The 23,159-nt window shown below is 44.8% G+C and overlaps 2 protein-coding genes across 3 annotated transcripts in view; both read left to right on the top strand.

The window, feature by feature from the left end:
- LOC102060466 (gamma-aminobutyric acid type A receptor subunit pi) overlaps window positions 1-15,451 on the top strand; it is a 27,255-nt gene extending 11,804 nt beyond the window's left edge. The window contains exons 6-10 of one of the 2 annotated variants that reach the window (XM_014271336.3): window positions 768-850; window positions 3,152-3,289; window positions 4,502-4,654; window positions 5,178-5,371; window positions 6,295-15,451. In XM_014271336.3, the coding sequence (XP_014126811.1) occupies window positions 768-850; window positions 3,152-3,289; window positions 4,502-4,654; window positions 5,178-5,371; window positions 6,295-6,609 (883 nt within the window). In that variant the 3' untranslated portion in view covers window positions 6,610-15,451. The remainder of the gene's footprint in view (window positions 1-767; window positions 851-3,151; window positions 3,290-4,501; window positions 4,655-5,177; window positions 5,372-6,294) is intronic. The other variant, XM_074552253.1, reaches the window with a different exon arrangement.
- Window positions 15,067-23,159, top strand: LOC102075375 (kazal-type serine protease inhibitor domain-containing protein 1-like). The gene is made up of 4 exons (XM_005493118.4): window positions 15,067-16,041; window positions 20,471-20,631; window positions 21,324-21,468; window positions 22,797-23,159. The coding sequence occupies exons 1-4, from the start codon at window positions 15,585-15,587 to the stop codon at window positions 22,940-22,942; spliced, it is 909 nt and encodes a 302-aa protein (XP_005493175.1). The 5' UTR covers window positions 15,067-15,584; the 3' UTR covers window positions 22,943-23,159.

Raw genomic sequence — 23,159 nt, 5'->3', positions numbered from 1 at the left:
AGTTTGGGGTCAACAAGTCAGCTGTGAGTATTCTCTGCTGATGCATTTCCCCCTGTTCTGGCTTCCAGAAATGCCAGTCAAGGATCAGGGTCTCCCATCACGGTATATGCTGTATCCTGCGGCCTGCTCAGAAAGCTCATGAGTTTAGGTGTCACCGAGGAAAAATCCAGCCAGATGGAGGCATGGGAGGAATGGAAGGAGGACGTCACAAAGTATAAGTTCAACTGATAGTGGGAAACCATTTGCTTATCCAGTGATGACTTCTGGTTTTTTACCAAGAAGTGTATTTGTCCATGAACTGCAAGAAGGCACCCAGCACTTGAGTTAGCAATTCCTACAGTGCTCTCCTTAGCTTGCATTAACTGAGTCCCAGTTACCTCAGCTACAGAGCAAAACTCACCTACCTCCACATCAGAGAAAGCCAGAGTACGTGTGCAGTTAGTCACTGCACCTCAAGTCGCAAGTACTGACTCCTTAAGGTGAGCAAATTGTAGCAATGGGGAAAAAAATGTGACTCTGCACCCTATGTCCCACCAGATCAAAGCAAAATTCCTCCTTGGGCTACATTTTCATTGGGGTGACTGCAGAGAGCGATTGTTCTTGAGGGTTCTCAGTTAATTGTTCAGGGTTCTCAGTGATTGTTCTTGAGGGTTCTCTTCATATCATACGTCCAAATAATCTAACTGACAGAGCAGAGCTTTGTGATCCAGTTTGCTGTGTAAAACATGCTTTTATTGCAATTTTCAGAGTTCTTTCTCTCCCTACAGAATCACTACTACTGTTGCCTGTAACATGGACCTGTCAAAATACCCTATGGACACCCAAACATGCCGACTGCAGCTAGAAAGCTGTAAGTATCATGTTTTAGAAAACTCTAAATTTTTTTATTCATAAGTAACTACACATCTTGAATATTTGGATTAAGCATGGCGACTTTCTGGAGTAGATTTTTATTCCTGCAAATTATAATGTCCAAAAGAAAACAACTTCTGTGTCATCATTCTTCAAAGGTTTGTGTTGTAATCCACAGCCCAGAAAATTCCTGTCACTGTGCAATCTATGCAAAAAAGTGGTAATAAAGAATATTTATTAAAGTGTAGATAATTAAATCTTGCACAGAAAGGATGAAGTAATGTTGGCTGGTTTTCAAAATTCAGATTCTTTTGAACACACAGCTTCTTCAAAACTAACTTGCAAGGTAAGTACCTGTGACAGAGTACAAGAAGGAAAAATTCTGACATCTTTAGGTAGCTAATACCTGTTGCAGCACCAACATCCCCACTGTAAAAGGACATGGAGAAGGGTGGTTCTCACTAGAATTAGAGTTGAATGTGGCTCTCAAACTGCTGAGCTGAAATCAGGGCCAAACCCCGGTGTGTGATACCTGCCCCCCACGAGGGAGGGGCTACAGAGGATGGGACCCTTGTCAACAGAAGAGTGTCAGACTGAGAAATCTCAAGAAGAGGAATTATCAGTGAGTTCTGCTCTCAGTTAGATTAAAAGCTCACCTGAGGCAATGCTGGCTGAGAAAGACTCCAAGGCAATGCGTGCCACTGCAGGGTTGCTGTCCCAAAGCTCATCCAGTGCACTGCTGCTGCTCCAGACCTGTGATGAGCATGCAGCTCCTGCTGCACGACACAAAACCAAACTTCCACCATCTCAGCATGGAAAATACCAGTTTTTTCACTTCTGAGGTTGCAGCATAAAGCATCTAGGGAAGAACATATTATTTTCACATTAAAATCATATTAGTTCACCATGGTTAACTTTATTACAAGGAATAGCTCCTGAAATAATAATGATTGGCCTCTTCTGCTAAAGTGGAGCATGTTTAGTCCTGGTTTAAAACTGATTGGGTCCTACATCATGCTCAGTTGCTATATAATTCCAATGAAATTACATACATATTGCCCACTGGAGATTTCATTAGGATAAGTGCCCAGAAATAATGCTATTTAAATATACGCCAGATGAATTAACAACAATCTATCACTTATAAAATTTTCCTGATTAACCACGATTTATAAAACCACTTAGAAACTTTGAAAAGTCACATGCTTAGGATTCTACTCAGGGATTCATGCTCTGGACACCTAATTTAGGAGTTCATCACACCCAAGCTCTGGTAATTTGTGTCTAATAAGAAAACACAATTAGATGTAAATAGAGCTGCAACTTCATCTGATTCCTTCTACCAGGACAAATGGTTTATTATCAGAATCACAGCATCCCTACTCATGGTCTCAAAGAAGGGCTCTTAATAAAAGAATTAAATCAGTGAAACTGATGGACTTGTTTCCTAAATTAAGTCAAATTTTTGAAGAGAATGGCAGGCTGGCAACTCAGTACAAGATATACCCCTCAGACTGAGGTATCCCTCAGTCTAACGTGAGGTTATGTCATCCCTGGAGGTACACACTCAGATGGCATATATGGAGTCCCACTGCTTTGAGGCAGGAATTTGGTGTTACCTAAATGTTGTGTGCATTTATTTGTCCTCAGTAACTTAATGCCTTTGAGGATATGAGGAATGATGTGTAGAAAAGGTTGTTTTTATGTGCAGGTTTCCTGGACAATGTGTACCCAGTCAGAGGAGCCTGGTTCATAACCACAGAGCAGTCTCAGCTGTAAGCTCCTGACTAACTGAAAATGCATTTTCTGATGTTTTGAAGCATTTGAATAGATGACTCAGTGAAATGTGCTTCTACTCTGTGGTAAGGGGCTCAGTGAGATCTGAATTCTCTTTCTTAACCACTGTGTTTCTCCTGCTCTCCTCAGACACCAGAGAGAGAGTCTGTGTTTGAGGGTTAACCACGGCAGTACTAATGTCCCATTGTATGTAATCAAGCTGTGCATGACAGCAATGGATTATCTCTGAAAACATGAATAGCCCATGTAAACAGCTGCAGCAGGCTCTCAGCAGCCTTGCACGCTGTGTGCCATTCCCAGAGGGCTGTTCCTGTCCACATGTGGAGCAGCAGACCAAGGGCAGCGAAGGAAGCACACGTGTCCCCACGTGGTCAGACACAGCTCAGGGGCCTCTGTGCAGTGTGCAGTGCCAGGATCAGGGCTCTGCTCCCCACAGGAAGCAGAGCAGGCACACTGGGCTCTCCTGGCCTCAGCAATCACACAGGGTCTGTGTTCTCCTCAGGGGGCTACGATGAGAACGATGTCACCTTCACCTGGCTGAGGGGGAACAGCTCCGTGCACGGCCTGGAGAAGCTGCGGCTCTCCCAGTACACGGTGCAGCGCTACCACACCCTGGTCTCCAGGTCACAGCAGGAGACAGGTAAAGCTGGGAGAGCAAAAAGCACTGAAAGCTCTTGGCTATTCCCCCTCCCATCTCCTCTCCTTCTGTGGGCCAGGATCGTTTGACTCAGTCCTGAACCAGTAAAGCCTTTAGCAGATCTTAATCTCACAAAAAGAGATGAACTGAAAGGTGGTGTCATCCTATTAGTTGCAGTCAGGATATTCTGTAAGATGGAAATCCACAGAAAGATGGAAGTTTAAAATATAATGTATTCATTTGATGGATTTTAATTTCTTTTCCTTCTTCCTATTTTCCTCCACACATACCTGAAGAAACTCTATCCCTTTTATCCAGGTATGCAGTGTATAGGTACTGTGGAAAGCAATGTTTACAGTAACTAGGAGTAAAATTTATTGTTAAAATGTACATTTGTTTGTAAATTACAATTCTATCACAATGGAATAACATATTTTTGTAGATCAGAATTCAATGTCTTTTTCATTATCAGTGTAAAATACTCTTTTCTCCAATTACAGATAGTATGAAAGGAGGCAAGTCTTCCTTAGAATGACAAGGTTTTAAAAATAACAGTGTTTTGTTGTTTTGTTGCATACACAGCCATGAACAACATGGGCTTTGTTTCTACCCTTCAAAGGGAATTGTTGTTTATAGAATTGAAATACATCCTGAAAACAGTACTGATCCAGCCTCAGAACCCTTATGTCAGTATTTACAACAAATTGGTTTTTAAAAGATGGAGAGCTCAAAAATACACCATTATCACAAATCACTAATGAAAATGTGAGTCTGATTCTCTGTGATGATAAGGCACAGACGTGCTTTGGGATGTGAGCCCGAGCCTGCTGACATCAAGAGACAACGTTTTGTCTGTTTTTCAGCCATCAGGTAAGGCTGAGCCTGGCTGTGCCCTTCAGAGCAGGTGCTGGGGATGGTGCTGTGCTGAGTGTGAGAGTGGGTGAGATCATCAGCCCTGCTCTGCTCGGAGCTGAGGCCCTGTTGTGACATTCCTGTCATGCTCAGGGACAGGAACCCTTTGCAAGGCAGCTGCTGCTCAGATGGGGTTGTTCAGATGCCTCTTTGTCAGTGCTGTGTGTGTCCTCCCTTCTCAGGTGTGTTACCTGCATAAGCTCTGCTGAGCTCCATCAGCTGGTGCTGGTGCTGGGCTGTCCCAGTTTTACTTCAGGGATCCTTGGGAACCTCACATTCACCAGTCTGTTCTTTCATAAACAGGCAGTTACCCACGACTGATACTACAGTTTGAACTGAGAAGAAATGTCCTTTACTTCATATTGGAGACCTATGTGCCCTCCACTTTGCTTGTCATGTTGTCCTGGGTTTCTTTTTGGATCACACTGGACTCAGTGCCTGCAAGAACCTGCATTGGTGAGTTCTTGCCTGAAGAAGGGAGAAGATTTAAGCAGACAGAGGAGCCTTTGAAGGCTGGGTAGATGGCACTTTTCTTGAGCTACCTGCTCAGGGATAAATGGTCTGCTTGCCTCTGCTGTTGTTTGGGGCAGAGCTGAGTTGGGGTGGAGGAGATGCTGTGGCAGGGACACGTGCCCACCTGCAGGGCTGTGTGTGGCTGAAGCTCTCAGGAGATCCATTGAAGAGTAGAGGACAGGGCACAGGTAGTGTGTTCTGGAGAAAGCAGGATGGAGGGATTTCTTTACTGAAAGCATGAAAAACAAGAGAGCCAACTGCCTGTTGGAGCCAAGCTCCCAAAGGCAGGGAGAGCCTGTGTGAAGCTAGTGAATGCTGCTATTTCAGTTGCTATGATGGATGATTTGGATTTGGTAAGAAGTGATGTGCTTTAACTGGCCAGCAATGGAGAGCAATGACATGAACAGAAGGGTAGGCCAAGACTTCTCCAAAGTGTCCACAAGAAAAGTGTCTCTCTGTTTCCAAGGAGTTACAACAGTGCTTTCTATGACAACTCTGATGATCGGCTCACGAAGTTCACTTTCAAAAACCAACTGTTTCATTAAGGCCATTGATGTTTATCTTGGCATCTGCTTCAGCTTCATCTTTGGTGCCCTTGTGGAATATGCAGTGGCTCACTACAGCTCCTCACAGAAATGTGCAGCTAAAGTCCCAGAAGAGGTAAGGCCCGATGTAGCTTAGTGAGGCCAGCGGTCTTGGACTGGCAACAATTAGTTCTCCATTAAGTGAACAAGACACGTGGTCTTCTTGCTATGGATACATCAACAATGCTTCTCCTAACGGGCACTAAATCTAAACTTTTGTGTGTAACAAATACATGAATAGCACAGGAATGCTGTGTCTCTGGCAGACTTGTGAGCAGCAGCCTTAGATGGCAGTCCTGTTGGGTTCACAGGACCACATCCAGAAAGCCAGAAAGGCCCTTGGGCCAGGCACTGGAGTGGGTCCACAGCCCTGAGTTGAGCTCATGTGAGCAGGAAGCACTGCTGCTCCTTCCAAATGCACTCAGAGAAGAGCCAGTATAACATAACTCTTCAATCTCTATCAAATAACTCCAATAAGGGAGGTAGCTCCCTCTGCCAGAGGAAAACTGAACCCTTCTTCCTCCTTTCCCAGAAGACGCTTCCAAACATCTGTCCCACAGTGTTCTGTGGGGACTGTGAGAGTGAGTTGTTCAAGGGCCCAACTTTAGTGTGAGAAATTAAATAATCAGGTATGACTGTAGTCCAGTTGACATCACGGGCCCAAATCCTGTTGGGAAAAAGGAGGTTTCCCACTGCAATACTGAGTTCCCAGCCATTAAGCTGCTGTGTAGACAGTAAGAGATGGATATCCTGTAGGAGATGGATGTTGGATTACCCAGAGTAAACTTGCTCAAGGATCTGAAAATATCTCTAGAATACAGTGGTGGAAGCTGGCATCTCTTGGACCTCAGGCCCTCCTAGGATTAGGCAGCAGCTGAAGGTTGTGTTTGAGTATTGGGATGACCACATATGAAGCTGTACTCTTATGTCTTTATCCTTATGGTCTTCCTCCTCTGCAGGAGAAGACAGACCTTAAAACTGCCCACTCTTGTTTCCTAGGGGCCTGCAAATGAAGTGACTGAAGAAATGGAAGAAGTTAACATCACCAACATCCTCAAAAATTCCATCACCAGCTATAAACAAAAAATCAGCTTCACAAGCATTGAGATTTCCAGTGATAATGTTAACTGCAGTGACTTGACCATGAAAAATCATGAGAAAATCAAATGTGTCTTGAGGAACAAAATGCACAGGATCATTGGTTATTTCACAATTCAGAACCCTGGCAATGTGGACCACTACTCCAAATTGCTTTTCCCTTTGTTTTTCATGGTGGTCAATGTGTTTTACTGGGCTTATTATCTATATTTTTAGTAGAAATTAGTTGCTTCATTCTCCTACTTCAGCAGAAGAGGAATTGTGCCAGTGGGCATCCAGGTACCTAACCTCAGTGAATTCAATGTGGACAAAAAGCTTCCTTGTGTTTCCTGAGGTACCCAGCAGAAGTGTGTGAGGTGTGCATGCATCAGCAGCACTGACTCTGACAGCAGCTCTTCAGCTGAGTGGCTGTGCTGGGCTCTTCTGCTCATAGCTGCATTTCATACCACACCTCACCTGACTGGAGATGGGTGTGCAGGACTGCACTGCAGCTGCAGAGCACTACAGGTGGCAGAATTATTTTGGTAGCTTGGAGCAGGTTGGAACCTTCAAGATGAGATGTCCCAGAGGATGAATAGGATCATGACTGTTGTTCTTTGTTTGCCAGAGAGAACAGAGGGACTGTGATTGCCTCCTCAATAGCTGCTCTGTTGCAGTGAGAGCCCTGAGGCAGCAGCAGGAGCTCAGTGCAGTGCAGCACAGTGGGATGCTTCTGTGCATGGTGCTGCTCTGTCCTGGATGGTGCAGTGCCAGGATGGTGATTCAGTACTGCACAGTGGTGCCTCACTGCTTTTAACCTGTAACTCACTGAGGTAACCCTCACTTGCTGAAGTTGAGACATATGGAGGGTTGTTGTTTGCCGAGCTGCATTTTTTCAGAGATCTGGAAACATGAAATAGAGGCAACAAAATAATTTTGTAACCCATCTCTTATACTCTTCCTGCTGCACTGCACGTGAACAGATTCTACCACTTTCCATGTCTTCCTCACAAATTATTTTCTGTCTTGGAGAATCCTTCAGCCTTCACTGCTACAAGCAGCTCTCACTCCTTGGCAGCCACAGGCACAAGCAGCCATTTGTCATCCCCTCCTTTACATGGCTGTGCAGCTGTGGCAAGCCAGCAGTGCTGCTGGGTGTGAAACGTGCATGGGTTTGGGGCAGACTCGTCTAAATCACCCTTTCACTCTCTCACTTTCAATTTTAGGCTGAAACACTGATACTTTTTTGAGAAAAATCATATTCTAAGTGGGCTCTGGAAACTACCTGAAGTCAGCTTTATTTATCCTGCAATCAGCAGAAGCCAAAGTTTTCTTTTGAAGACAACTGAAATGCGGCCACACAGTTACATTAAAGAACCAAATGCTATTTGGTACTGTGTAGCTTAAGAATACTGGAAGTCTTTATTTGCTGTTTGTAAAATGAACGTTTTATGGCAGACTCCCCAACCTGGCACCCTTTTTTGGTCTGTGCTGCTCTCATCCCTGAGAGGGGGCAATGCTGCAGTTCTGTGGGCAGAGTTGGGACTGCCTGCAGTGGCTCCACTCAGCAGAGCTCTGGCTGGGTGAGGCCTCTCAGTTTGTAGCTTGTGTTAGAGCCTCAGCATACAGTGTTTGCTTAGCTTAAGGATCTCTTCTTGGAGGTTCCTAGAGAAGGTGAACAGAGCACATGAGACTATAGATTTTTTACTTTAATAACTTTTATTGAACCACTTCACCACGCTGTACTTTGAGAGGTCTAACCCACCTATTCATAAATCATCACTTTAACAAAGAGCAGCACAAGAAGACAGAGGGGAACAGGCTGACAATGGCAAGTGGATAAACACAAACTCCAATAATGAAGTGTTGGCTTGTATATACTGGCATTTGAAGTCCATTCCATAAAATGTAATAAAGTGAATGTTTGTGATATGAACACAACCCCTCAGAGAGATTCTCTACCAAAAGAAAAAATCATCTCTTCTCTCTCTTGGTTTCTTTCTTTAAAACCCTTTCTTTAAAATGTCCTTATGTGTTTTACACTAGTCACCAAATATTAATGTTAACAAAAGGAATTTAATTGTACAAAGCCCTCCAAGATGATCGAGTCCAGCTGTTCCCCCAGCCCTGCCAAGGCCACCACTAGCCCCTGTTCCTAAGTGCCACATCCACATGGCTTCTAAATCCCTCCAGGGATGGGTACTCCACCCCTGCCCTGGGCAGTCTGTTCCAATGCCACCACCTTTCCGTGAAGAAATTTTCTATAAATTCCACCCTGAGCCTGCCCTGGCCCAGCCTGAGGCTGTTCCCTCTGCTGCTGTCCCTGTTCCCTGGAGCACAGCCCGACCCCCCGGCTGTCCCCTCCTGGCAGGAGCTGTGCAGAGCCACAAGGGCCCCCTGAGCCTCCTTTGCTCCAGGCTGAGCCCCTGCCCAGCTCCCTCAGCCTCTCCTGGGGCTCCAGCCCCTGCCCAGCTCCCTCAGCCCCTCCTCACATGACGTATGCTACAGACCCTGTTGCAGAAAGGCCTTCTCCAACCTGAACAATCCCTGATTTCAGCAGGTGGCTACTCTCAGGCTTTGCTTTCATTTGCCACAACTTTTGTTATGACTTTGCTGGTGCCAGGGGTGGATCCTATTTCCCTCAAGAGACAGGAGTAGTTTATACAACATCCATGTGCAGCAGAGACAAGGTGAGAGAATGTTGCTTATATCACAGCTTGGATTCTGGTTGCTTTCCCAGAGGAAGACCAAGATAGAATATCTCTGCATTCACTGTCATGGAGAAGACTCAGTACTGCTGTGAGAGAAAGCAGGAGCATCTGAAGGAGCATCCCCCAAATTCCCTCTCTGTGCCTGATTTCCTGGCTGGTTTAGGGACAGATAGTTTTTGCTAATGTTACTTTGCATTATAAAGTTTCCTTTGCTTTGGAAAATATTAACTTTGCTCCATAGACAGACAGGCCCTACAGTTATAGCTGGAATATCCTAAATATTTAGTTCCCAGTAATAATAGGCTAAACTACAGCACCACTAGAGGCAAAACCTACATTATTTAAAATGACACTTCTCACAAATATCCAGTTATGAGGTAATTTTATATCAGCTGCTCTTATATAAATTGGAAAAGGCAAACTGTCCTATCCATCAGCATTAAGGTTGGCAATAAAAATTACTCTGTATTCATAGCAAATCTGGAGATCTCCCTTTCCATTAGATTTCCCAGGAAACATTGTGGTTGCCACCCTGAAGAATTTTGCTGGTAGCAGCACCAGTGCCAACTTTGAGCTTCAGCCTCCTCATGTTCCTCCTATCTCTGCTCTGCAGGGGAGGGATGGACGGGCACCCACAGCAGCCAGAGATGACACTGCTGCTCAGACTGCCTGCCAAAAGCTCCTTGAAACACTGTTGAAGTCAGAACCGTGTCAGGGTTTTCTATTTTGTTTTCTTCCAGCCCCTCTCCAAATGCTCAGAGCACATTTGTTGCAGGTCTGCAGCAGGACCCAGGCCAGTTTTCCAACATCCTGCTGCATGTTGAACCCAGAAGGTTCTGAGAATAGTGAGGGGCACACATGGATGTTGCTGGACACTTTCATGCCAGCCACACCCTGGTGGCAGAGGTAAGTGGGTGCCACCCAGAGCCCTACCTGTATTTCCCACCCTTTGCTGCTCACTGCCTGCAGGCCCCCAGTCCACTATCCCATTTCTGTTCTGCTGCTTGTAGCTGGCAGCGTGTGCAAGACTCTTTCTTGTGTTGCTCTTTTATCCTCTGGGTTTGTGGACCAAGGTCTGATGTGTTTTCCCCAGGCCCTGCTGTATCTGGTAGCACTCTCATGTCACTGGTGATGTACACAGCAACTGTCTTTGACACACAAATTGCTTCACCCTGCATGAAACTGCAGTAAAACATGCCACCTGAAAGTACTGTGGTCTGTGCAAAATAGAGGGCTAATGGAAAAGTGTCGCAGTACAGCTGGTCTGTAACTGAACAAGATAAAACTGGCCATAACAAATCCAATTTGGCTGACCTAGCTCATTCCAGAAAAGAGGTAACAGAAACCTCACCCAACCCTGCTCACACTTCAATGCAGATACCCCATGGCCAGAGAGGTCTCATCCAATCAGCCATCTGGGCCTGGAAGATTCAAAGCCCCATGAAAAGGGCAGCCATAAGAAACTCACTGCTGTTTGCTGATCTTGATCACTGTGTTGTGCCGTGTGTCTGTCTCCAACCCAACACCCCATGGAACAGAAAGGCATTCCCAAAGCAAAGGCAGAAGGTGGACAAAAGCTCATGGCTTCCTCTCAACAGGAGGAGGAACAATGATGGCTTTTGCTTCTATACAGCAATATGTGGTGGAAGGGTACAGAAAAAGGGTGAAGAGGAGCAGGCTAAATTTGCCAGGCTAGAAATGTGGGCAGGGCATATGGGTGAAATGTCCTCCTGGTATTTTCTGTGAAGTCTCCTTGCTGCAACGCTCATCTCTCAAGAGAATGGCTTCAGGGAAATGCTTGATTAACAGCTGCTGATGTTTCCAGCACCACCTTTCGTTCTGGGATGGGAGGCTCAGGTGTTTCTGGATAAGGCTGCAGAGTTTTCGGAAATTTTGTCTACTTTAAGGACAGGAGAGACACTGAACAGGCTTGAAAAGAACCCTTGATATATCTGGCCCCTTGGAAAGAAATAACTTGTAGGAAGAGGAGTCAGTAAGCCTGTACTGAAAGAAACCCAGCAGCTGGTACCAGCACAGTGCTATCAGGCATTTCTTTCATCTTTTTAGGTTAAAATTTGTCTGCAGTGACCAATAATGAATATGCTGAAATACATAACAGGAGAAATCTATAGTGAGCCACTGTTGGAGACAGGTGCAAGGTGAGTCATCAAAAGTCTGGTCAAAGCCTTTCATGGAAAGGTCAGCTTACAGGTAGGGGACTAACATTAATTTTGATTTTTTAAAAATTATATGTTAAACCCTAAAAAAATGAACCTATATTTTAAGCTACAAAGAAAAGAATTAACATCTTATTAAAATATGCAAAAATTATAATTTAATTATACAATTATAGTCTAATAGCTCCACTGTATTTTGCATATTAGGGAACAATTGCTTCCTTAAAGCTCATAGCAGAATCATTTACTTGATGCTGGAGAATAAGTTAATTATGGATCTCCTGCCTTTGATTAATGGATTTAATAATCATGTTACAGTAGGATTAACTTATAGTTCATGTGCTTACAGAACTAATGACGAGATGAAAGCAGTGTCAGCACATTGGACTGGCCCCAGAAAAGGCCCTGTCTGGAGATCCCAGGGCTGCCCCAGTCAGCATTTCTGTCAGCATTTCTGGAGGAGCCAGCACATGGCATCAGTCATGCCCATTTGCCACTTACTTCAACAGAATTAAATACTGCTCTCAGGTGAGCTAAGCACCTTGACTGAAGCTCAGTTCTGGATACTATGGGTGGAAAAGTTTTCCCAGGATGGGTACAGTAGCAGGTGATGCACGTACCCACTGGGCACAGCCACCTGAAGCCTGCTCTGAGCCAGTACAACAGGCTGGACATTCTTTAATGCTTCTTTTGGGCACATAATACACGTATAAAATTCCTTGGATAGAAACATATGGAATCAGCCAAGAATTCCTTTTTCTAGGAAGCTCAAGTATAGGTAATTAGTACAGCCTAAGGGACAGAGCACTCTAGCTTCTAAACTTGACTCCAAATGTTTAAGGAGAGGAGCCATTGCAGGACAGAGAAGGTAGAAGGAATCTGTGGAAGATTTTTGTATTTTGCTGTTATTTCTTACAGGACTCCTGTGCCTATGTAGGAACCAGGTCTGCAAGTCTGGCAGGAGCTGAATTGAGAAACCTTCACTTACTTAAAATTCATGTTGACAGAAATAAAAACAGAATAAAGAGCCAAACCATATTTTGACTGGAGGAGCAGTACCTCAAAAATCACCAGCAACAGAATTTCAAATTGCATCAGCCACATGCCTTACTTATTATGATACAAAGCAGAACAATGTGATACAAATCAGAAGCTGAGCATAATACAGCCCTGGGCTGCTTGGCCGTGTCCCCTCCCTGCCCATCACCCAGCCTGTGTTTCCACAGGAAGGTGGCAGAACTCCTTGCACTGATCATGGAAATCCTGGGGAAAAGCCAGGGAAATTGCTGCACAGCCAGCACAGCCCTTCCTGCTGAGACCAGGGCACGTGAATGCTGCTCCACCTCCCTGTTCAGGACATGATGCTCCAAGGTGTCATTTCCCAGCTGAGGGCAGCCAGCTGCCATCCCTGCAGGGGCTTGGAGCCTCCAGTGCCCTTGCCCTGCCTGGAAGCACAGGGCACAGTGCTGCTTGTCCTGCAGCTCCAGTGCTGACATTCATCCACGGCTGCTTGTGTTTGCTTCTGGAATGTACTCAGGGTTTATTCAAGGTTTGTGCTGAAAAGCAGCACTTTTCCCTACCAAAGCAAGCTGCAGGGATTAGAGACATCCTGAAATAATGCATATTTTATTCCTGAAGCAGATGGAACTACACCTTTAATGTGCCTCTGAAAACCCAGCTGTGCATCCTGCTCTCTCTGCCTGCCCCCTCTGCTCTGACTGCCACACACCCATCCAGGGTGGGAAGCTCTCCTCAGCTTGTCACAGCTGCCTTGATAATGAAAGACATTCAGGGATTTGCCAGGCCACTTCTCCATGTCATACCACAGTGCTTTAACCTCAATTTGTTCCAGGTGATCTCAGGAATCTGTGACCCAGTAACCCTCAGCTGCAGATCATCTGCCAGGTGGCAGCTGTTTAAACGATGCTGCAGGCACTTCCAGTTCCTAATTTAGAGGCTGAACCCACCAAGAATTCCGATTACATGAGTCAGGTAAATGCCAAAAATGCTTTCTAGGATATCTATGATGGGTTTTCTCTGTGCCAGCTCCCAGGAGGTGCTTCCTTGCAATACACTCACTGTTTTTCAGCACTAAGATCCCAGGTTTCCTGAGAGATGCCAGACAAACCTCACCCTGCCAGGGGTGTTGCTGGCCTGCAGCTCCGTCCTGCTTTAGCTCCACTTAGCACATATGGCTTCACCCCTATAGACATTCCTTTACTTCATATGAGCCTCAGCAAATCCTTGTCCTACAGGTACTCCTCCCCTACAGCGGTAACATAAGCTGTACAGACAGATAATTAAATAGACTGTGATGGCTAGACCCTATAATGCAAAACTAAATGTCCAATTAGGACTTGATAAAGAAATGTGAAATAAAGCACATCAAACCAGACAAAATAATCAATTTCCCATTAAATTGAGGTTACTTTTTTTCTGACTCTCAATGTTAAAAGCATCAATTACACACATAATTTACTTGTTTACAGTCTGATTCAAAGTTCAAAGCAAAAACTTGTACATCCAGAATATGAATTATCCCAGTGATCAGAGGAAAAAACCAGTGCCCTGCAGGTGTCTCCAGGCTGGCTTTGAAAGTGTGATCAGTGTAGGCTGGGGGAAATTGCATTTTGTGCTGTTCAGGAGAAGGAAGTGATTTTGAAGCAGCTTGCTACTTAACTCAAAGGAAGAGGCAATCTCAAATGGTGCAGAAGGTACGGGAGCTGAATTTAGGAAAAATTGTGGAAAATGGGATGAAAAGTAAATATATGACCTCAAAAGATTTGCCTTTGTGAATGCAGCCAGAGGATGCAAGGCTGGTACAACAAAATGCATCCTTCACTGAACTTATGCAAGGACTTACACACCATGAACAAAAAAAAGAGGAGGAAAAGCTGCTTGTGAAAGATTTTAAGTAGGCCACAGGCATGACTTCTCTTTTATTTCAGCTTGTTAACAGTGCCCTAGTTTTATGTGCTTATCTTCAAACTGTGATGCACATAGGATTATTTGAAGACATTTGCTTTGTAGTGGTGATCTCTGACGACCCATGGCATTGAGCCATGCTTGGCTGCAGGTCCACGATGCTTCACTTCCACCCCCACAACCAGGGAGATGAATTGCTGGTGAGCTGCATGTGGTTTGAACAATGGTAACAGCACTCTGTGGGCTACAAAACCTCAGCAGCAGGGCAAAGGAAGGGAGGTTTCTGCCAGGGGATAGGGAGGGCATCTAAATCCTGAGATGGAGAAAGAACAGTACAACACCTGGTGAGAAACGACCCTGCAAAGCCATCTCCCTGAACTGGTAGCCATATACACACAGGAAAAGCATGGAAAGAAATCCAAGCTACCTCTTTCATCTTCCTTCATAATCTGCAGTGTAAGCACATCTTAAGAAACTAAGGCAAAGAAGTGCTTTGAAAAGATGAGCACAGCATCTAATACTTCAGCAGAATCTCCTTCTGAAGCTGCAGCAGTTTGCTCAGTTTGCCTTTGCTCTAAACCTTTGCACATTGTTCTTAGAGCCAAACATGGACTGCGTTGTTTTGTGTTGCAAAGCACGGACACCCATAAACACCGAGCAGAAAATATATGGAGAGACAAACAATGGGTCCTTTAATGATTACAGGCATCTTTCGTCTTAAACCTGAGAGCTTAAAGTCAATTGCAGCTGACTTGGATTGCCTCTTGCTTGTATAGAGCCTGTAAATAAAGTGTTAATTCAGAGCCCTTAGCTGTGATCAGGAATGCATCACATTTGGTGTTGCACCAAGCTCGAGTCTCTGGAGTACTGGCCAAGCCCCAGGGCACTGGGTTTTGGGTGCTACTTTGTACACATATTTATCTTTTTGTGGACATCTCTTTTGCCTGATGTAGGGGAGGGCCACTCATAGCAGTGACTTTTTTGATTTCACACTCCTTGTCCCTGTTCCCCTTTCCACAATAGCTGCAATGTAATGTTTCAGTAGAGCAAGGCTTTGCAAATTTGGCTCAATGAGACATGGAGCAAACAGCTTTTCAGAGAGCTTCAGCTCAGCTGTCAGAAGGGGCAGTTTGGTCTTTGTGCAAGCAGTACTCGCATTCCAAACTGCATTAGGGAAAAGCTGCTGGGTTTTTATGCATTTTTATTATCAGTTCCAGATTGGGAATCTGATACTAATTTTTTCTTAAAGCCAGTGTTCAGAGTACAGCTTATATTCTAAAACAAAACCAGGATTGTGATGTTTTTCTCTTGCTAGCTTGCTCTTTTTTGGTTTGCTCTTTTTTTTCCTCTCCCTGGCTTTACTCCAAGGACCTTTTCTGCTTTTTGCTACACTCTCGAGATGAAGCACCGGATGGTTACAGCAGTGCTGGTGGCACTGGTACAGGTTTCACAGAGTTTCCCTGCCTTGTACCACCGAGGCTGGTGGAGGCTGCTGAGGGAAGGAGATAGCTGTGGAAAATGTGATTTGGCACTCTGCTCTGAGCCCAAGGACTGTCCAGCTGGGGCTGTGCTGGATCGCTGTGGCTGCTGCCCAGAATGCGGGAACGTGGAAGGTCAGATCTGCGACTTGGACCAGGGCAATCATTTCTATGGGCAGTGTGGGGATCACCTCGAGTGCAGGCTGGATGCCGATGAAGCAAGGTTTGGGGAAGTCCCTGAACCCCAATGTGTGTGCAAATCTCAAGAAAGCATCTGTGGATCTGATGGGAAAACCTATGAAAACATCTGTCAGTTCAACAAGGCTTATGCTGCGAAAAGAAACATCAGCATGAAACATAAAGGGCCATGTGAATCAGGTAATGTGTACAGAGGCACTTCCAAACTGAAAAAAAGAGCTGATTCTTATCTTCAGACGTGTTATTAGCTACTCTAGCCTAACTTCACTAAACTAATACTGTGGTTTTGTTACAATTATCATTATTCTGTGATAGTGCTACTTTGTGTTAAAAATGTGTTTCAGCATCTGGTATTAATCTTGTCTTTTATAAGCCTCTATATTAGACTGGTGGATTAAATCTCATGGTAGCTAAAAAGGCATCAATCTACAACATGAGTCTGTTCTGAATAATCAGAGTATGATTACTATAATCAAAGTATGATTTTTTTTTTCTACAGAAGTTGCATGTGGAGTTGAGAATCAGTAAACAGATAGGATAGTCTGGGAGGAACTGGCAAATGATTATTATTGTAACAGGACTGACTTAAAGAGTGGCGATAGTAAAGCATATCTCAATTATATATATATATATATATATATATATATATATATATATATATCCTGTGTATACATATACACAGACAGGGACACGTGTGCATGTGTGTATCCACCTGTGAGGATACATGGTAAGCAGTGAAGCAGGGGCAATAGAAGAAGATAGGGTTTAATTAACAGCTGTTCTTTTTACCAAAAAGCTCCAAATAGTTCAATTCAGAATCATCATAAAATCTAGCTAACCCATGAAAGAGAAATCCAAATAGCAGAACAGAATCAAGCTGAAACAATTTCCCTTAAGGACTCTTAAAGTGCACAGTTGTCTCTGTCCCTTGTTAGTGGAGGGATGCTTAGGTGGGCATACAGGGGACTCCTGCTCCCTGCTCACATGGTGTTCCCTTTCTTTGCATTACTACAAGTCATTACTCCTGGGCATCTATCACTCAAGACATGACTATAAAATGAAAATGTGAAGAGGTTTTTTTTTTTTTTCTAAATGAGAAACTGCTGTGGGTTTTTAAGTTAATCAAACATTTTCTCAAATGAAGTAGAAGAGGTCTGTGGGTCACAAATGGGTCATAGCTCTGGGAATCTGAAATTGCAGCTCTGGCAAAGGACTGGGAGTAACTCGGGTGTATTTCACCTGCTCTTCTCTAGCAGTCTTAGACTGTATGCTGTGGTTTTGTATTGAATGAACAAGGGATATTGACTACTTAGAAAAAGTGATGAACAATTAATATCAGGCTTCTTTCCTCTTTCTCTAGCTGAGAGAGAAGGATCCACTAGAGAATCCTTTATTTGCTATCAGGGTATTAAGGTGAGAAATGAGGCTTGTCAGGAAAGGGACATACATGCCAGCCTGCAGTACAACTGCAAGTCTGTTGGGTTGGGATGGAGTCTTTGTTTGGGACTCAGTAGCAGTAGTTCTTGTGGCATAACCCCTCCGGCAAGTTCCGGCCAGAAGTGTCCCTCCCTTAGCCAGTGCCGGTAACTTTGCAGCAGCGGCAGCTGCTCAGCACACAGGCTTAAAGCAGTGGTCCCTCTAATTAATTTAACAGAACTGGCCTGTTCAAGATACTTTTTAATTTGGAAGTGCTACCACTTTTAGTGCTGGTGTCATCCAGCCGCCCCCGAGGCGCATCGCGCTGCTGCTCCTCCAGCAGGAGAGGGACCTTGGCTGCTCTGCTCTGCGTGCAGCCATCACCCCCAGCGCTTTCCCACTGCTTCCCTGGCTCCCCGGAAAATCTGGAGCCTCTCTCCAGAATGCACAGAATTATCCTCACCGCTCAGCTTTTTGAATTGCACAGAAGCCTGCGCAAAGTTCACAGCCGCGTTTAGTTAAAGAGGCTGGGCGGAGGAAAGCGCCCGGCTGGAGCGGGCCCGCGCTGGGCTGGCAGCGCCCGGGCTCACAAATGCCCGGGCTCACAAATGCCCGGGCTCACAAATGCCCTTCTCCTGTCCCCGAGCCGCCGCTCCCCACGCCGGCCCGGGAGCTTCAGAGCCGGCCGGAGACCGGGGCGCGGAGGGGTTCGGAGAGGGTCGGAGGGGGCTCGGAGTGCTCGGAGGGGCTCGGAGGGGCTCGGAGAGGTTCGGAGTGGGCTCGGAGAGGCTCGGAAGGGCTCGGAGGGGCTCGGAGGGGTTCGGAGGGGCTCGTAGAGGCTCGGAGGGAGCTCGGAGGGGTTCGGAGGGGCCCCACGAGCGCGGCTGACTCGGGGGGCCCCAGCCCGGCCGGGCCCAGCCCAGCCCAGCCCGGCCCGGCCCGGCCCGGCCCGGCCCCGAGGGCACCGCGCTCCGGCCCCGCGGCTGCGGGGACAGCTGGTGACAAGGGGCAGCCGGAGCCTGGCTCGGAGAGCGGCACCCGCCGCAGCACGGGCTGTCCTGAGGGCGATTTGCATGCGGAACAAACACTGAGCGCTGTGGGGCTTTGGTACCAAGCTATAAATGTAACCTTCACTCGGCTCAAAGTACTTTGTTTTGTTTTTCTCCCCTTCAAAGCATCTGCTGTTTCCTCTTGATGCCAAATGGACTAATTGTATACAGCAACCAATGAATAAATAAATAACAATAAACTCCTTTCATCAGAGGAGTACAGCCTTTCATCTTTCTTCTCTTGCCAGAAAAAGGAGAAGAAAAAGGCCTAGCTCGCTAAAGAAACATGGAATAATTCTTTCTTTTCCTGAAAACTAGTTTTGATCAGTTTATCCAATAATTTACCAAGGTTTCTACGTACATTGATTATATACAGATTCTCCACACTTAAGCCATCCCCATTTCACATTGAAACATTTCTCATTAATAATTCAATGAACTAACAGAACAATATAGCAGTGATTCTCTTTATATTTTGCTGTGTCACATGATTTATTTTAAATGTAAACTTTGGAGTAAAAACGGATAAACAAGACAAAAATTTCTGCCATTTCCATCTAATCAGACATAGATTAGCAAAAATTAATAATGTACAATATGATAAAAATATTCTATTAAATATGTAATTAATTGGTCTGGAGTGATGTCAGGTTGATTGTGAAAGGTAAAACAGTATTTTGACCTTTCCTGGTTTCTGGTTAACATCTTCCTAGTTTGAAAAACCTTACTTTTAAAGAGCAGCAAGATTGTTTATTGAGGCATTTATAAATGAGAAAATTGATCGTTTTCCATATATTTTTTGCCATTAATTTTAATCAGGAAGCCTTTAATATTTTTCTGCACACACACTAATCCTTAAAAACTGACAAATGTGTTATAAATTGTTGAAATAGTTGTTATAAATTGTCAAAAACATGGAACAGGCTGTTAAAGTTTCAAATGCTGGAGAATAAATGCAGCACCTAGGTATTGATTCAAACACTGCAAGTAAAAATATATTAATTATTTACTTGAAGTTTCTATTTCCAAGCATCTGGGATATGTGGAAAAAAAATATCCAACACAAGTCAAATCACCCAGAAAATGCATTCCTTTTTGAGCACTGGTCTGGAAATAGAAAATAGGTTTTAGAAGGCAAAATATTTCTTCTTGTGGACAAATAGGTCAGGGGGAAAATGCAGAGATCTCCAGCGCAGGAACTCAGTGCTAACGGCAAATCCACAGTTTGGTCTGTGCACTGCTGGGACGGGAGAGGAGCGGACGGACGGACGGACGGAGGGAGGGATGGATGGATGCATGGATGGATGGATGCATGGACGGATGCGCCGCCATCGGGGTGGAAGCACCGAGGATGGTCCCGGTGCCTCCGAGCCCGGGCTGGCTCCCTCTCGTGGCTGCCGGCAGCTTTGGCTTCGGGAAAAGGGAAAAAGGAGAATTCCGAGGCAATCAATAAACGCTGGAGGGGGTGACGGTGCGAGAACATGAGGAAACAAGTGGAAATGTAACAAGTATAATAAGCATAACATGAAATCTTACCGAAATAATTGAATTTCAATCCTTTTCATTCCTAACACCGATATTGGATGACATCAATAGCAATTGAGGATAAATGTAAAATTCATTAATGCTGTTGTAACTTGTGACTTCCATGGATTACAGTGCTTGACAATGTTTAGCAGCTTCAAGGCAATGATGTACTCAGAAAACGCCAGCAATAGCAGTGTTTTGCCTTTCAGCTAACCAAAATGTGACACATTCAGAGCTGTCACACAATCAAATCACTCTGTGCCTCATGTGCTGCGAATTTCCTGTGGTTTCCTTTGAGGCCCAAGTCAGGCACAGGGGGCTGAGCCTGGGCCACACTGACAGCTCATGGGGCCAAATGAACCCTCAATGTCAGCTCGGGTTCCACTGACATCTGCAAGGGGGAAAACAAACCTAAACAAGCATTTTTAGAAAGCACAGACACAAGGTTTTCTGAGCTTTAGAAGATGCTTGGAATCATGTGGCTCTTTGCAGTGTGTGAGACCCAGAAGGTAAAGACAATCTGATGGTAGCCTGTGAAGCAGGGATTAATGTTAACAAACCTTTTGTTTGTGTTCTTTGTGTACTGTCTCCTAAAGCACCTTGTTGGCTCTTTGCAGCTCCTGTTATTTCTATGCCGCCTCAGGATGCCCAGAATTACACTGGCAATGATGTCATTTTTGGCTGTGAGGTGTCAGCCTATCCTATGCCGCAGCTGGAATGGAAAAAAAAGGGGAATAAAATGTTTCTGCCAGGAGATGATACCCACGTCTCCGTTCAGGTAAAACTTGAATTTACCTTTGCATGCAGTTTGGGAACAGGAGCAGGGTAGCTAATCTGTGAATTCCTCCTACAAAACACAACACTTTCAATAAATAGATTCCCAGTAGGGGCCCTGTGACTATGCAAAGAATGAGGATTTCTGCAGTGCTTTGGCAGTCCCAGCAGAAGGAACAGCCAGGGTACCACTTCTGCCTCTTTAGGAGGCTTTACTCCAAGCCAGCTGAAACAGTCATGAAGAGTGAAGGTGCCCATGGGATGTCATGACAGCCCTTAAAACCTGGCTGCTGAGTGTCAGCTTGGTCAGGCCCCCCTGGCCCTAACAATTCCCCCAGACCCACTGCCCATCTCACCCTGAGCTTGGGCACAGGGATGCTCTGGGGAAGCAGCAAGCGGTGCTGGGACAAGGGAAGGGGCAACACTGGGAAGAGGGGCCTGGAGGGGAGCAGGAATGTGAGCACTGTGCAGAGCAGTGAAGGTGCAAGAGCAGAGGGAGGAAAGCATGAACTCACAGGTGCAGAGCAGCAAGAAGGTAAGACACAATTCAGCAAGAATAAGCAGAATCAAAGCATGATGGCATAAAAAAAAAAAAAGCAAAAGTTGTAATGATATTTAATCCATCCACAATTATTTTGAGAAACATTGTGGTGTCTCCCAGCTACTTAATTTCAACCATTTCTTTTTTTCTCAAAGGCAAGAGGTGGGCCTCAGAAGTATGGTGTGACAGGCTGGCTGCAGATTCAAGGACTCAAAAAATCAGATGAAGGCATTTATATCTGCCACACCAAAAATAAGCATGGTGCAACATATGCCTCTGCAAGATTGAAAGTCATTGATGGTAAATTTTTTTTAATTTGGATGTAAAATTATAAAAATGCATACAAGCAGGATGCAAAGGATGGGGTTGTTGGAATGAAAATGAAGCATGGCAGAAATTACCCAAAACTGACCATGTTTTCACTCTTCTGTGTCCTTTTATTTTACTTTATCCCCTAATGGTTTATATAGTAATATTTTGCCGCAAATTATCCTGGCTTCCAGAAAACAGAAAGCTGTGGATTGGAGCCATACAGCTGAGACACATTATTCCACTGTCCTTATCCCAGAAAAGTCCTTTGATGTTAGCAGGACCCAGAACAATAGCTGGGGTAACTGAGGGAGTCTTTGAATCCTGGCAGGTTTGCTTAGCTGTTTATTTTTCATAAAATGAGGAAGGAAACAGTTGCTGGTCCTTAATGACAGTGGTTCAAAAGATGTAAGAAATAGCTTTGCTATTGATTTGCTTTGTGCCCAGCCCTCCTCCATAGAGAAATGTTTTTCCTGGCAAATTCAGGATAAAGATGTATTGTCATATTTACCTCCTGGACTAGGGGAGTGTGTCACTCATCCAGTTTCTATAAGTGGCTTTCAAAGCTTTATTTTCTCTGGGAATATTTGCAGATGCACAGAAGCTGCGGAAGACTGATACGATAGTTTACTAGTATTAGGAATTAAATGCATTTTCAACATATCCTCAGCAGAGCAAGGACATGGACCTGTTAGAGTGGGTCCAGAGGAGGCTACGGAGATGCTCCAAGTGCTGGAGCACCTCTGCTCTTGAGACAAGCCTCTGGTGTCAAGCCTGGGGAAGAGAAGGCTCTGGGGAGCTCCCAGTGTCCTTCCAATCCCTAAACGGGGAGTACCAGAAGGAGGGAGAGGGACTTTTTATACAGGCAGATAGTGGCTGGACAAGGGAGAATAGTTTTAAACTAAAATAGGAGAGATTTAGATTAGATGTTAGGAAGAAATTGTTTACGGAGAGCATGGTGGAGTGCTGACACAGGTTTGTCAAAGGAGCTGTGGCTGCCCCATCCCTGAAGTGTCCAAGGCCAGGTTGGAAAGAACTTGGAGCAACCTGGGACAGAGGAAGTGTCCCTGCCCATGGCAGGGGGTGGAACAAGATGAGGTCTAAGATCCATTTCAAACCAATCTATTCTGGGATTCCATGATTCTATATAGAAATTTGCTCATGACCTTCAGTGGTATGAGGTATTGGCTAAAACCCCAGTCCTTTTCATAGATAACAAGGATTCACAAAATCTAGGTTTGCTGTACAAATCCAAACCCAAGCCTTCCTCTGTGTTCCTATCTTCAGCTGATTTAATCTGATTCAATTACATCTTGCAGGCCCGTCTCCTGCATTTGCATTCACTGCTGGCAGTAGAAGTGCAAGCTACAGCGTTGAATACGAGGAGTATTATGACACCTCTGATGAGGAAGATGATGAAGAATATGAATCCGGGAACTACGATAATGAAAACAATTCTGAATAATAATTTTTATACATTTCTTGTCCAAATCCTTTCACACTGTTATATTTACCAGTAGTCTCTGTTCTGTAAATGGCTCTTGTGATAACACACATACTTACTTGTGTATCCACCTTCCTGAAATGCAGCTCTGGATGAAGTGTTTTGTGCTACTCACCAGAAGTAAGAACAGTTGTAACACCATATATTTAGACTATTAAATAAAATGCTTCAGCATGCA

This window comes from Zonotrichia albicollis, chromosome 15 (genome assembly GCF_047830755.1).
Source record: "Zonotrichia albicollis isolate bZonAlb1 chromosome 15, bZonAlb1.hap1, whole genome shotgun sequence".
NCBI lineage: Eukaryota > Metazoa > Chordata > Aves > Passeriformes > Passerellidae > Zonotrichia > Zonotrichia albicollis.
This window is presented reverse-complemented; position numbering and strand designations above follow the sequence as displayed.

Coding starts and splice junctions, on each gene's coding strand:
- LOC102075375 (XM_005493118.4), top strand. CDS start 15,585: ATGAAGCACCGGATGGTTACAGCAGTGCTGGTGGCACTGGTACAGGTT. Junction 16,042..20,470: donor TAAAGGGCCATGTGAATCAG/GTAATGTGTACA, acceptor GGCTCTTTGCAG/CTCCTGTTATTTCTATGCCG. Junction 21,469..22,796: donor AAGATTGAAAGTCATTGATG/GTAAATTTTTTT, acceptor TACATCTTGCAG/GCCCGTCTCCTGCATTTGCA.